This window comes from Rhinoderma darwinii, chromosome 2 (genome assembly GCF_050947455.1).
Source record: "Rhinoderma darwinii isolate aRhiDar2 chromosome 2, aRhiDar2.hap1, whole genome shotgun sequence".
Classification (NCBI taxonomy): domain Eukaryota; kingdom Metazoa; phylum Chordata; class Amphibia; order Anura; family Rhinodermatidae; genus Rhinoderma; species Rhinoderma darwinii.
The window spans coordinates 249,081,165-249,096,042 of NC_134688.1; the positions used below are offsets into that span (position 1 = coordinate 249,081,165).

General features: G+C 41.8%; 1 protein-coding gene across 4 annotated transcripts; it reads right to left on the minus strand.

The window, feature by feature from the left end:
* Nucleotides 1-486: 486 nt before the first annotated feature.
* On the minus strand, nucleotides 487-14,619 carry PPIE (peptidylprolyl isomerase E). 4 transcript variants are annotated; one of them, XR_012881452.1, is made up of 12 exons: nucleotides 14,562-14,619; nucleotides 14,275-14,373; nucleotides 11,508-11,551; nucleotides 11,374-11,400; nucleotides 8,974-9,055; nucleotides 8,791-8,891; nucleotides 8,362-8,485; nucleotides 3,341-3,526; nucleotides 2,160-2,302; nucleotides 1,574-1,654; nucleotides 1,359-1,451; nucleotides 487-941 (listed from the first exon to the last, which is right to left on the minus strand). XR_012881452.1 is itself a non-coding variant. In XM_075853048.1 (11 exons), the coding sequence occupies exons 1-10, from the start codon at nucleotides 14,590-14,592 to the stop codon at nucleotides 1,586-1,588; spliced, it is 906 nt and encodes a 301-aa protein (XP_075709163.1). In that variant the 5' UTR covers nucleotides 14,593-14,619; the 3' UTR covers nucleotides 488-941; nucleotides 1,574-1,585. The 4 variants fall into 4 exon arrangements, 3 of the variants coding, with proteins under 3 accessions (XP_075709163.1, XP_075709162.1, XP_075709161.1); XM_075853048.1 differs by lacking the exon at nucleotides 1,359-1,451 and having other exon boundaries at nucleotides 488-941; XM_075853047.1 differs by lacking the exon at nucleotides 487-941 and having other exon boundaries at nucleotides 966-1,451.
* Nucleotides 14,620-14,878: the final 259 nt, after the last annotated feature.

Below are 14,878 nucleotides of genomic sequence, written 5' to 3' on the forward strand. Positions count from 1 at the left end.
CGTCAGACAGAATGACAGAAACCCACCAGATCCCATAAAAAAAATCAATGCGTTCCGTCGGGCACCGTTGGCGTCAATCATGTAATGGATTCGGTTCTTCCGTTATTTTTATTGTTCTGCTCCTATGATGGAGTGGAACAATATAAACACTGAACGCATGAATGAAAAGAGCCTAACACACGCACATGAGAATGTAGACATGTGTGGTATACATGACATTTCACACATATTACAGTTCTTTGCAGAGCATGTTTGCATAAGGGGTCTGCTTGAGTACGCATTTGTCACAAAGTTGAATTTGCATACAATGTGATATACGACAACTTTTAAAAACCACAAATATAAAATGGTTTTAAGAAAACATGTACTTTGACACAAAATTGCACTACGATGCCCGTGTCTATAAAAGTGCTGAGTGGCATTTTGACAATGTGCCAGGTATACACTCAGAAAATATACAGGATAAGGGGGTTTAATATCAATTTTTTTTAATATAATTTACGTTTTTTTTTTTTGTACATGTCATAAGTGTGAAAAATGTTCTGGCTACTAGAAGGTGCACAATGTCCAAAATCCCCTAGCAACAAGAGTGTTCTAAGCGGATAAGCTTTTTATCTGGAATCACACACCTTGAATGGAGCAGTTGCTATGGTAGCTCAGTGATGCATTTGATTTCTGGCTACCATAGAAATACACTGCTTATAGAGGGAAGTGGTAGTTTGAGTCCTTTCCTGGATTCACAATGCAAGGTACTGCTGACTATTAGAAAGGTCCCTTGGCAATAAGCTGCTCAAAGTGTGAACCCCTGCAAATCAGCTGTACACCAACTGTCTTGGGGTTATGTTAGACTTTGATCTTTCCTTTACTCTTTATATTCAATCACTACCACGCAAATGTCATTTACACCTCAAAAACCATGTCCAGAATCCGCCCTTTTCTTACTGTGGAAAAAGCCAAAACACAAAACTTTACTGTAATTCATTACTAATCGGTCTTCCCCTCACTAAACGGTCCATTCTCCCATCTGTCCTGCAGGTAGCAGCCAGGCTCATCTTTCTGACCAACCGCTACACCAATGACTGTTTGGCCATTCACTTTAGAATTCAATTTAAACTTATTCCTCTCACCCACAAAGCTCTCCATAGTGGCACACCTCCCTCATCTCTGTCTACCACCCTACCCGTGCTCTACGTTCTTCTAACGATCGAAGATTAACATCCTCCATAATCCGAGCCTCCCCCTCCTGTCTCCAAGACTTGTCTTGTGCTGCACCAGTTATCTTGAATGTGCTACCCAGGAAAAATCTTGAATTCCCAACATCCAGTGTATTAATCGCAGAACTTTTTAGGTAAACCTACCCACATTCCATAAAACGAATCCTGTCCTTTTCTCACCGTTATTCCTCAGAACCTAGCCTTTTAATTAGAGATCTATCAATGGCTAAACCAAGGCTAGAAAACAAAAATATTTATTTTTAATAAATGAATAATTTACAAACATTTTTTGTGGAAAATGTTAAGTGTTCTTTTAACGTTTGTTGGTCATCGTGTGGAAAAGGTACAAACCAACGCACCATCATCCAATGTCATACGTATTCACCACAGTCTGAGATGATTATTTTCTGTTTTGGTTTTCCATCCTTGACACCTTGAGCCTTGAAATAAAAAAAAAAAACACACATATGTACATGACTCCATAATACATTTTCCATATTTGGAATGGAAGAGTTTTCATAGAACACATGAAACACACAAAAAAAAAAACAAAAAACAAACATATATATATATATATATATATATATATATATATATATATATATATATATTTAATAGGTTTCTGCCTGGGGTGGTGGTAAAGGAGTAGAGTTCATGGGTAAAACCTGGACTTCTTGCATTTTCATGCATCCATTATCTCGGAAACAATTTTTTATTTTTGGAAAAAAAAAAAAAAAAAAAAAAAAAAAAGATTTCTACATGAATATAAGACTTTATATGGGATGAGTTGCAATACCAGACAGTCCATAAAACCATGGGAAAAAGCTATTTTTTTTTTTTTTAAATTCTGCACAACCCCTTTAAATGGGGCACCATTTTTGTAAAATTAAAAGCAAGGACAAATGAATTGTAGAGCATTTGTGAGGGAAATATGGAAACACTGACCTCCATCTGACGCATAACATCTATTCCCTCCATCACCTCCCCAAATACAACATGTTTCCCATCAAGCCAGTCTGTCTTGTCACACGTGATGAAGAACTGTGATCCATTTGTATTTTGACCAGAATTTGCCATAGACAGTAAACCTGTACAAAGAGAACTTTAGTGTTGAAAACGAAACATTTAATCTCAACCTTCTACAACTATAGTAGCGCACATCCAATAATTAATATGTTGTCCTACAAGCTTACAATTTGATCATACGCAAAATCCTAACCAATTAATTCATGTCAGAAGAAAAATAAGTGAGAGTTTCTGAACTGTTCAAAGCAACACCAGAACCTGTCCCCCGTATGCAAACTGCATGTCAGACCACGACTCTTTAGTATGGTAGATGTCTTTCGTTACAGGGGGTTTGCCCGTCCGATAGATTCCCTTTAGAGCACATCTAACTAAATATGCAGTACTATAAAAAGGGCAGATCTCCCCGCCTCCCTCACAATGATTGACAGATGACTGCTGTGTAAGCAGATACACAGCAGTCCATCAGTCACAGAGAAGGGCACGAGAAGGGCAGCATACAGCATATACACGGTTAGGCTGGGTGCACACACCCTATTTACGGACGTAATTCGGGCGTTTTAACCTCGAATTACATCCGAAAATACGGCTCCAATGCGCCGGCAAACATCTGCCCATTAATTTGAATGGGCTTTACGATGTTCTGTGCCGACCATTATTTTTTTTTGCGCGCCGCTGTCAAAAGACAGCGCGTAAAAAAGGCGCCCGCGTCAAAGAAGTGCCTGTCACTTCTTGGGACGTAATTGTAGCAGTTTTCCATTGACTCCATAGAAAAACAGCTCCAATTACGTCCGTAATGGATGCTGCGAAAAGCGCCTGCACTTGCCTTTACGTCCGAAATTCCAGAGCTGTTTTCTCCTGAAAACAGCTCCGTAATTTCAGGCGTATCGGACGTGTGAACATACCCTTAAACTCACATTGGCTGCAGTGTAGTAAAGTAAACTATGATGTAGCTTCTAGATTTTAGATTAAGTAGTAGCTATACCCTTGCTTTTAGTTTCTTCTTGTATACTGCAGTTTAAGTTAAAACATCTAGAAGGTAAAATTTAGGGGACCAACTTTATCAGTAAATCTGTCATAAAACGCTAACCCCGCGTGCCCACCTGGACCGGTGTGTTTCAGAATGAAGTTCTCATCATCAAACTTCCGCCCATAGATGGACTTTCCCCCTGTGCCATTATGATTGGTGAAGTCGCCTCCCTGGCACATGAACTGTGGGATAATTCTATGGAAGCTGCTTCCCTTGAAACCAAAACCCTTCTCATGGGTGCAGAGGCAGCGGAAGTTTTCTGTAAGTTACAAATAGAGAACATAAAAACAGAGTGTGCGACATTACTGAAGAAGTTTATACTTTTATTACCAAAGAGAATACAATCTTTTTAAAATCAACTGGCTCAAGTAATAAAATAAAAGTAAAGCCACATCCAGTGTGACAAAGCTGAACGGTGTTGTCCACTACCGGACAACTGATGACCTATCCACTGGATAGGTCATCAGTATATTATTGGTGGGGGTCCGACAACCGGACCCCGCACCGATCAGCTGCTCTGGGCACCGGTTGCCATGCCGGAAGCAGATGGCTCAAGCCACGGAATAGCAGCCGAGCTGCAGCTCTGCTACTATTCAAGTGAATGAGCAGAGCTGCAGTTTGGCAACACGGCCGCTATGCAAAGTACGGAGCCAACTGTTTCCAGCTCCGGACATTGCATACTGTGCAATGACATCCGGCGCCCACAGGCAGCCGGAGCAACTGATCGGTTCGGAGTCAGAGTGCCGGACCCACACCGATGATATACTGCTGAACTATCCGGTGGATAGGTCATCAGTTGTCCAGTAGTGGAAAACCCCTTCAATAGTTGTGCAATAAAAAAAGACAAAAATAAAGTTCTGCGATTTTCTATTTCAATTGCGCTGCATTTTCAAGATCCCTGCTTGCTGTGAGTTAACGATAGACGCATTGCTTATATCCTGAAGGCTGAAAACCTGTTTTGACCATTTCCAACAAGCAGCACTCTATTCTAATGAGTTGGGCACTGGTTCGACACGATCAGGACTTTAGAGGTAGTTCAGAAAACAGCTGTCTGAAATCAGAAGCACCTTTTCTTTATATAAATTAGGACAAAATGTTCTACTTTTAGATCTTTCATTCTTAAAGGGATTGTCTCATGTATTTAATAGTTTCATGTATAAGAAATAACTTGTTATTTTCTTAAATATTGTAGCTATTATTTAGAATTTAAGAACTTCCCAGGAAGCAGCGATATTGGTGACACACTTCCTTCCTGTTTTTTCCTGTATAGACAGTGCAGCACGGTGTGTGCACTTTATGGCAGCTGAAATCAATTGACACAAAAAAATGTCAGTCTCCAGGAAGTGATTGGGCACACCCCCATACCCCACAGACCATGGAGATGTATATAGAGCCTGATTTGTGTTTAGTGATACTATCCTGCCTTTATCTAGTATTCTGGCAGTACAACAGAGCTATCCTTACATCCCCTACCCTCTTTTCATATGGAAGTCTGAATGCAGCCCAACTCCTGAAGCTCACCCCCTTTGGGATAGGGTACTTTCAGAAATGGCGGATTTGTTGCAGAACTTTGGTGGCAAATATCCACGAACAAAGTAGAGTACATTGCCAGTGAGTGAAATTTTACGACACCATTCACACGTGCAATGGAAATCGTGGAATTTACTGCATACCTACAGCAGAAAGATTTCAGCTGCGTCTGAATGTGGGTAAAAGAACCTGAAGTGCCAGATTTAAAATGTTATAGCCAACATTACACGTAGATGTTTAGTGTATTTCAGGATGAATGTATTGAAATCTGTATTAGCAGTTTTGTACCAGCTTGGAACCTTCGTGTGTAGCTTCCCTCAATTCACCTCACCATTTTTAACCCCCTTAATGACCAGCCTATTTTAGACCTTAAAGGGAACCTGTCGCCAGCATTTCACCTATTGAACTTTACTTCTCCCTCACTGGCCGCTGCTATAAAAAGTTCATTGCCGTTATCCCCGCTCCTAAACTCCTCTTCCGACTGTAAATATCGGTCTGCAAACATTTTGCGCCTTTTATCGTAATTATGCGGTGTCCCTTTGTGCGCACACACCAAAAGAGGACATCAATGCACAAGTGCGGGATTTTGTGTGCTGGGGGAAGGCGAGGAGCTGTCAATCAAAAGTAAGGAGGCGGGGTAAACTCAGAAAGACTTGAGGAATGAAGATATAACTCTTTTCAAATGAAGATTTGACTCTTTTCTGCTCATTAGCATACGGTGTGGGAACAGTAAAAAACTGAATACTAAAGCTACAGAGCCGACTAAGAAGATAATTATAGGTTATATAGAAATGATTTTTCACCCACTACCACCAGGTATTGCTGGTTTAATAGGTGAAATGCTGGTGACAGGTTCCCTTTAAAGAGACTCTGTCACCACATTAAAAATTCCCCATCTCCTGCATCATTTTATCGGCGCTGGAATGTAGTTAACAGCAGTGTTTTTTTATTTTGAGAAACAATCTTTTTTCAGCAATTTATGACCTTTATTACATTTATGCAAATTTGTTTCTTAATGCCCAAGTGGGCGTTTTTTAACTTTTAACCAAGTGGGTGTATTACAAAGAAGTGTATGACGCTGACCAATCAGCATCACACACTTCTCTCCATTACACCAAAGCTTGTTTCACTGAACAGCGTGATCTCGTGTGATGTCACTTCCGCCTACAGGTCCTTCGTCTCTAGGGAGTTCTATATGCTTACCTGCACTGTGTGATGCTGCCTCCTCCACTGCTGCTGCGAATCAGACGACTAACTTCTCATACGCCTGGAGACAATCTATGTTCAGCCTTCAGACGCAGAGATGAAGGACCTGTGGGCGGAAGTGACGTCACAGCGTGGTCTCGCGAGATCACGCTGTTCAGTGAAACAAGCTTGGGTGTGATGGAGAAGTGTATGATGCTGATTGGTCAGCGTCATACACTTCTTTGTAATACACCCACTTGGTTAAAAGTATAAAAACGCCCACTTGGGCATTAAGAAACTAATTTGCATAAAAGTAATAAAGGTCATAACTTGCTGAAAAAAGATAGTTTCTCAAAATAAAAAAACACTGCTGTTAACTACATTCCAGCGCCGATAAAATGATGTAGGAGATGGGGAATTTTTAATCTGGTGACAGAGCCTCTTTAATGACCAAGCCATTATTTACGTTTTTCCATCGTCTCGTTCAAAGAGTTAGAACTTTTTTATTTTTGCGTCTACATAGCTGTATAAGGTCTTGTTTTTTGCGGGACAAGTTGTAATTTTTAATAGCACCATTTTGGGGTACGTAGAATTTATCGATTAACTATTAACTTTTTTTTGGGGGGGGGGGGGGGGGGGATAGAAAAAACCTGCAGTTTCGCCACACTTTTTTGCGTCCTAAATTTACGCCGTTTACGGTGTGGTATAAATAACACAATAACTTTATTCAGTGGGTTGTTGCGATTGCAACGATACCAAATTTATATAGATTTTGTATGTTTTACTACTTTTACACAGTGAAAACGCTTGTATTTTCAAAAATTATTTGTTTTTGTGTCTCCATATTTGAAGAGTCATAACTTTTATTTTTCCGCCGATGCAGTTGTATGAAGGCTTTTTTTTTGCAGGACAACTTGTAGTTTTTATCAGTACCATTTTGGAGTAGATACGACATTTTGATCACTTATCACGTCAAGATTTAAAGAAAACAGCAATTTTTGCATTGTTTATTTTATTTTTTATGACGTTCATTGTGCGGGTTAAAGGGAATGTGTCGCTAGAAAATGGTTTTATTTTTTTAGTTAAACTGTTAGTATATAAATGATTACACATTGTTCTAACTTTTAAATTTTTTCACAAGTCAGGAAATATTATAAATTAGATTCTAATTTATAACATTTCCATGTGCTGGTCACTAGAGGGAGCAATTCCCAAAATTGCAGCATTGGCATGTGGTAAAGCAACCTCATTGCTTTATGCTGCAAAATTGGAGAAGACACACTCGCTCTAGTGTGCTCAAACAATCCCCCCTCCTTTATCCTGGCTAGTGCCAGGAGAAAGGAGGGGGTTGAATGTTCAAACCTCCTACACTGTGTGCCGCCATTTTTTGAGCGAATGCACAGTGTAGGAGGATTACATACAGTAGTAATCACACAGTATAACACGAACGTATACACAAACATAACTTACCTGCTCCTGCCGCCGTCGCTGCCTCCGCTCCTAGTCCTTGCTTCTGAACATATGGACGGAAGCCACGACCGGAAGTAGTCCTCTTACTGTCCGGCCGCGGCTTCCGGTCCACATGAAAATGGCGCCGGATGTCGCTCTGCCGAAGACCTTCGTTTTGGACTGTGTGGGAACGGCGCATGCGCCGTTCCCACAAGACCGCGTACGATATAGTGAATGGAACGGCTCCCGTTCGCATTCTCTATGGGGATGTATGTGCCATATTCCATCTCTGTATGTGTCGTTAATCGACACACAGATTTAAAAAAAAAAAAAATGGAAACCCCCATAGAGAAGTAAAAGAAAGAAAAAAGAAAAAAAGTACAACACAAAAACACAAATAAATAATATTTATTTTAATGAAACTAAAAGCAATAACATAAAAAAAAATTATTTTCGCGACACCTTCCCTTTAAATTATGTAATAACTTTATAGATGGGGTCTTTATGGACATGGCAATACCAAATGTGTAACTTTTTAACTTTATTTTGTTTTTTAATAATAAAGCAGTTTGTAAGGGGAAAAAGTGGGTTTTTCATTTTTATTTTTTTTACTAGTCCCACTAGGGGACTTCACTATGCGATCCTACCATCGCATTTATAATACACTGCAATACTTCTGTATTGCAGTGTATTATGCCTGTCTTGTGTAAAATGGACAGGCATCTGCTAGGCCATGCCTCTGGCATGACCTAGCAGGCATACAATACAGGCAGACCTGGGGGCCTTGATTAGGCCCCCGGCTGCCATCAGAGACACAGACACTCGGCGATCTTATCGCCGGTGGGATGAGAGGGAGCTCCCTCCCTCTCTCCAAAACCACTCAAATGCGGCGCTCACTATTGATATGCAATATCTGATTTAGACACTTACCTACTGTCATGGGAACAACATCTGCTCGTAGTAAAAAGCGAATACGCCCAGCAGGCTTGTTCCCAATCTTGATATCCATGTAGACTTGGGGGTTAGCTCGTACTTTTTTAAGAGGTGGTTCTCCCTGCATAAAAATAGAGGCACCGAGATATGATAGACTATAACAGTAAGATTATGTTCACACCATTTTTTTGCATCCTGTTAAAAAGGTCATGTTTTGGTTTTTTTTTAGACTAGGGAAAAAATAAAATGGACCTTCAAGACCAGATTCAAAAATGTGGTGTTAACATATCCTTAATAAATTCACAAGCAGACATTTTCGGACAGACTCATTGAACATTACATTTTACGCTAGGAAAGAAATAACACCCTGTATCTACATAATATAAATGATATCTATACTACGCCATTGAGCTATGATGAGTATACCTCTTGTGCTGCAGGTTTAGGAGCTTCTGCCCCTTCAGCCTGTTCAGCCTCCTCCAGCGTTTTACCGGAAAATCTTTTGAGCCAGTCGTCATCAGACCAAACTATGAGCAAGAAATAGAAACATTAGATAAAGGAAATAAAGCGAAAAACATTTGTAAAACTACATACATTAGCAGAACCCACCTGCCTTTGAAGAGCCTTCCTTTAGTCTCATAGGCTTTGCGAGGTTTACACGTATGGTTCTACCAAAGAGTTCAGATTCATTCTAGATATTAAAGATCAAGAATTAGTTACTAACTATAAAAGGTGAAGCATTAACAAAACATGTATATGGCACAAGATTAAAATAAATTTATACTACACTAGAAGTGGTCATATCTAAAGCCCAAGGCGAAAGCTACACTAAAGGCTTATTCACACATTGTGGTCATACGCAGCTTAGTGGAAAAATAGTGCTATTTGACGCACTGTGTGAATAATTCCTTAAAGCCTTATAAATCTATTCTTGCTTTGATTGCATTGTGGGAAAAAAAAATCTTACTACCAAAAGTCTCCATGTGACCGTAGCCTAGAGCAAAAAGTTTCAATACGGAGTCAATATTTACATATAAATTACACAAAGAACACAGCACCATCTAGAGGCTATAGGGAAATATGACACCACAAACCATACACTGATTTTAGCACAGAGATGCTAATAATACCATCCTCAAAAGGTAGAACACAACATACACAACAAATTCATTGAAGAATTACTGAGCTTTGGTTTTATTAATAGAAAATGTACAAACCGGTATATATCACCTTTGAACAATGAAGGAAGCACTAGAAATTACCATTCACTTCAGTCTTGGACACACACACACACACTAGGGACAATTTCATAGGAAACCAATTCATTTCTCTGTATGTTTTTGGGGTGTGGGAGGAAATCCACAGTAACATGGGGAGTAGTGCCCTTTAAAATAAAAACCAATAGGGCTGCACTTTGAGCCAGATACCACAGGACACCTTCAGAGGTGGTGTGGAGTCCATGCCTCGGCAGGTCAGAGATGTTTTGGCTTTACAAGGGGGGCCTACACAATATTAGTCAGGTGGCTTTAATGTTATGACTGATCATAAATTCTCTCAATTGGAGATAAGCTGCTGCTCCGCACCACCTATCTCCCAGGGGAGCAAACAAAAACACATCTCTCTACCATCAGTCCCAGAGAGCGGTAAATGTTTAACTAACACACACACTTATTTCGGACTATAAGACGCAGTTTTCAGCAAGAATAAATCTTGCTAAAAATTCCTTGCGTCTTATAGTCGGCAGCGCCGGGCCCCCTGACTGCTCCTTACTTAACCCCTTCCCGACCTGGCACATCATGGAGCAGGGAGGGGATGATGTTTGGAGCAGGCTCACACGCCGAGCCCGCTTCATACACTGCAGGTGTCCGCTGTGTTTTACAGCGGACACGCTGCTCTAACAGCCAGGAACATCGATGGCGCTGTTCCTGGCCGTTTAACTAGTTAAATGCCGCGGTCAATAGCGACTGCAGCATTTATAGGGGTCTTCCCATAAATGTCAGTTAGATGCGGGTCCCACCTCTGGGACCCGCACCTATCTCTAGAACGGGGCCCCCCTAAACTCCGTTCTAGCTTACTCACTCCGCTGTCTCACGGCCACTTCCTGGTTAGGTGGTCGGGTGTTAGGGTATGTGCACACACACTAATTACGTCCGTAATTGACGGACGTATTTCGGCCTCCAGTACCGGACCGACCACAGTGCAGGGATCCGGGCTCCTAGCATCATACTTATGTACAATGCTAGGAGTCCCTGCTACTCCGTGGAACTGCTGTCCCGTACTGAAAACATGATTACAGTACGGGACAGTTGTCCTGCAGAGAGGCAGGGACTCCTAGCATCGTACATAACTATGATGCTAGGAGCCCGGCTCCCTGCACTGTGTTCGGTCCGGGACTTGCGGCCGAAATACGTCCGTCAATTACGGACGTAATTAGTGTGTGTGCACATACCCTTAGGGAAAAAGCAGACTGCTTGCTGAGCTACGCAGTTTCCATAACTCCCATAGAACTGAATAGTAGTTACTGAAACAGCGTAGAATGCTACGCCGCTTATGTAACTGCCATTCACTACTACGGGAGTTACGGAAACAGCGTAGTTTCTGTAACTCATCCATGTATTGCAGTGTATTGTACCAGCGATCTAGTGATCGCTAGTTCAAGTCCCCTAGGGGAACTAATAAAATGTGTAAAAAAAAAAAGTTTAATACATTTTCAGGAGTCTAAAAACAATATTAAGAGTTAAAAAAAGAAACCTTTTCCCAAGTTTCCCCTAGCAGAATGTAAAAAAAAATTTAACAAAAAACGGCTCTCAGAATGTGGTGAAAATGAACAAATTCTTTTTTTTTAACAAATAGCTTTTTCTTTGTAAAAGTAGTAAAATATGACATTTTTTCCTATTTTCTGTTGTCTAAAACCTGGGTGCGTCTTATAGTCTGAAAAATACAGTACATGCATATTTTTATTTCAGCAAAAGTAAAGTTTATCACCACCATAACGGAAGTCGTCCATACCATGTTATCAATAGCTGCAGCCGCATCCTGAAAGAATACAGAAATTGATGAAGTTAAACATACGTTATTACGTACAAATGCCAAAAATATAATTTAGCAAAGAAGGGAAACTAGTAAAAATAGTGCAAACTAACCTCCGGGAGCTCAAATTCAACAAAAGCAAATCCTCTGTGTTTTTCTATAAATAAAATACAACAATAAGTTACTGCAAACCAGGGAACAATCAAGAAGGAATAGCAGATACTTGGTTAGGGTACGAACACGCACAGCGTAAACACTGCCGATTCTCCACAACGGATTAATTGCAGAAAATCTGCAATGTATTACAGTAGCAGCAGTGTGGGTGGTATTTCAACAATTTTCGTCCACACTGCGGAAAAATGCAGACGAAAAAGACGCACAAAAATTAACCTGCCATGCAGTTTCAACTGCAGCATGTCAATTAATGCTGCGGAATCGCTGCTCTTCTGTTGCAGGTTTTTCCCATTGAATTCAATGGGGAGCTTAAACACGCAATAAAGTAGCGTGTGTTGTGACGTTTGCTACGGAAAAGAAAAAAAAATAATTATACTTGCCCAGAGTTCCTTGCTTCTTCTACAGGCCAGCCTGCCGGGAGGACGTTTCATCCCATGTGACCGTTGCAGCAGTCACATAACATGCAGAGTCATCCCAGGAGGTCCGTAAAAAGCAAAAGATAGCACGTCTTATCTTTTGCGGGGGCTTATACGGGAAGGTGTCCAGGGTCAAAAGAAATGAACGTGTCCGTAATTGCTCGCAGGAAGAGGGGACCTGCCCTATCTTCGGGCGTTTACGCCTCTGACCTCCCATTGACATCAGTGGGAGGCAGAGAAAGCGTATTTCACTGCGTTTTATGCCCGCGGCGCTCAATGTCCGTGGGCGAAAAACACAGCAAAAATCGGCGTGCAGGCAGAGAAAAATCTGCCTCAAAATTCCAAACGGAATTTTGAGGCAGATTTTCCTCCTGCAAAAAACTCAGTGAACCCGGCCTAAGGCCTCATTTACACGAGCGTGTGGGTTTTGCGCGCGCAAAAAACGCGGCGTTTTGCGCGCGCAAAAAACGCTGCGTTTTGCGCGCGCAAAAAACGCTGCATTTTGCGCGCGCAAAATGCACTTAGCAGCTCCGTGTGTCATCACCACAAGATGCGCGGCTGCGTGATTTTCCCGCAGCCGCCATCATTATGACACTCCGTTTGGATGTTTGTAAACAGAAAAGCACGTGGTGCTTTTCTGTTTTCATTCATCCTTTTCACAGCTGTTGCGCAAATCACGCTGTTCGCACGGAAGTTCTTCCGTGTGAAATGCGTGGTTTTCACGCACCCATTGACTTCAATGGGTGCGTGATGCGTGAACAGCGCACAAATATAGAACAGGTCATGAGTTTTTTGCAACGGACTCACGTTGCACAAAAATTCACGGATTGTCTGCACGGCCCCATAGGCTATTATAGGTCCGTACGACACGCGTGAAAATCATGCGCGTCGCACGGACGAATAACACGCTCGTGTAAACAAGCCCTCAGACTTTTAATTTATACAGAGATTAAGGCCTCATGCACACAACCATAGCCATGTGCACGGCCGTGATTTTTGTGACACCCACAAGCCGAGGGCCGTGCACATGGCCGCGTCCCTTATTTCATATAAGCCTGGACCGCAAAACATGGCCGTAATAAAACATGTCCGTTGTTTCTGCGGTCTGGGCTCCTGGGCCATGCACGGACCGTGGAAACCACGGTCGTGTGCATGGGCCCATAGGAATGAATGGGGCCGAAATTCTCCCGTGGATTTTCGGGGGAATTGCGGCTGCAAAAGCACGTTCGTGTGCATGGGGCCTAAGAGAGGTTGTCCGATTTCAAACAATTTATTCTTGGTATAATGAAAAGTTCTGCAATTTACCGATATACTTTCAGTATAAATTCTCACGGTTTTTAAGATCTCTGCTTGCAGTCACTCAATACTTCCAGAGAATGAAATCTGTCTGATGCATGTAATGGACACAAAGGTACAGGACTGATTAGAGTTACAGTAGGTGTATCAGAGCCGTCTCATCTGAGGTACCCTTCACACGGACACGTATTTACTACAGGATCAGTGGCAGAAATGGGGCTAAACCGCTGTTTTTTTCTGTGCAGAATCCACCGATATAAGTAGCATGCTCATGGGGTTTTGTTTTCGGTGATTTTTTTTGTGTACTGAATGTGAACAAGGTTACCAAAACCCCATTCACATGCATTGAATGAGAACTGTGCTGGGATATGAAAGCCATCCAGGACAGGTTTTCATCCTCTAGAAGTAAACAATGAAGGTTCCTAGAAGAGATCCTGAAAACCTTTAAGAAGGCATCGTGAAAAACGGTTTGACTTTTCATCATCAGGATACCCTGTTAAATCGAGGGTTGCTCCCCTTTATGATGTCCTAGTAGGTAGTATGGACAAGGTTTGCCACGTTGGGACTACCCCTTTAAGCTTTTGTCACATAAAACTGGGAAATATCTGTTATTAGGAGAAATTAAAGGGGGTTATCCGACTCCAGCGGTCCTTCCAGTCTCTCTCTATGAGCGGCCAGCACGTGACCACTACAACCAATCAGTGGCCTCAGCGGTCACGTGCCGTATTCCTAGCTTCACGGCAGAGCGAGAATACCAGGAATACAGCCCGTTACCGCCGAGGCCTCTGATTATTTACAAGCGACTGCTGCAGCCAAATACTGGGAGGACCGATCGTGCGTTGGATCACCAGAGGATAGAAGTGACTACGATTAGTTTTTCATTTAAAAATTGTACAAGTCGGATAACCCCTTTAATTACATAGAGTTGCTGGGGGGGCTGGTAAACTCAGTAGGGTGTAGAGTGAAATTAAGAGAAGACACTGGATGTACCCACCAGTTTCATAGTCCAGAGGTATCTGAATGTCTGTGATGTCTCCAAACGGGATGAACGCAGCGTGTAGGATCTTCTCATCCACCTCCTCGGCCAGGCCGCCTGCAATAGAGAACAGCTGTAATATCAGCAGAGCCCTCACTACAACTGCACAGAGAGAAAAAATTCTATCCTCCCTATAACGCCAGTCATAGTAACTTCTTATGTAACGCTATTAACACGCCGCTATGTGCATTAAATGTCGTCTAGTTCCGTCCTAGCGCGACTTAGTTACTTTCATTAGTACTAACCCACGTACAACACCCGCTTGGTGGCCGCCATGTTGCTTTGAATATCATTTCCCTTTACCCTCTCACGTCATTAGCGTCGGTACGCACGACGTCCGGACACTAGAGGGAAAAGTACAACTAGTGCAGCGTCTCCAGTCCGTGGCGCTTTAGAGACTGGATTTCACGCTACCCAGCAGAATCTTTTTTTTTTTTTTCTTCCTTCAGTTTAATGAAATAAAACGTTATGTGAAGTTATACAATTCTATTCAGATGTTTCTTAGATAGCTGGAAAATCTGTGACAATATGGCGGCATTCTTTGTAGCAAATCTGCTTATTT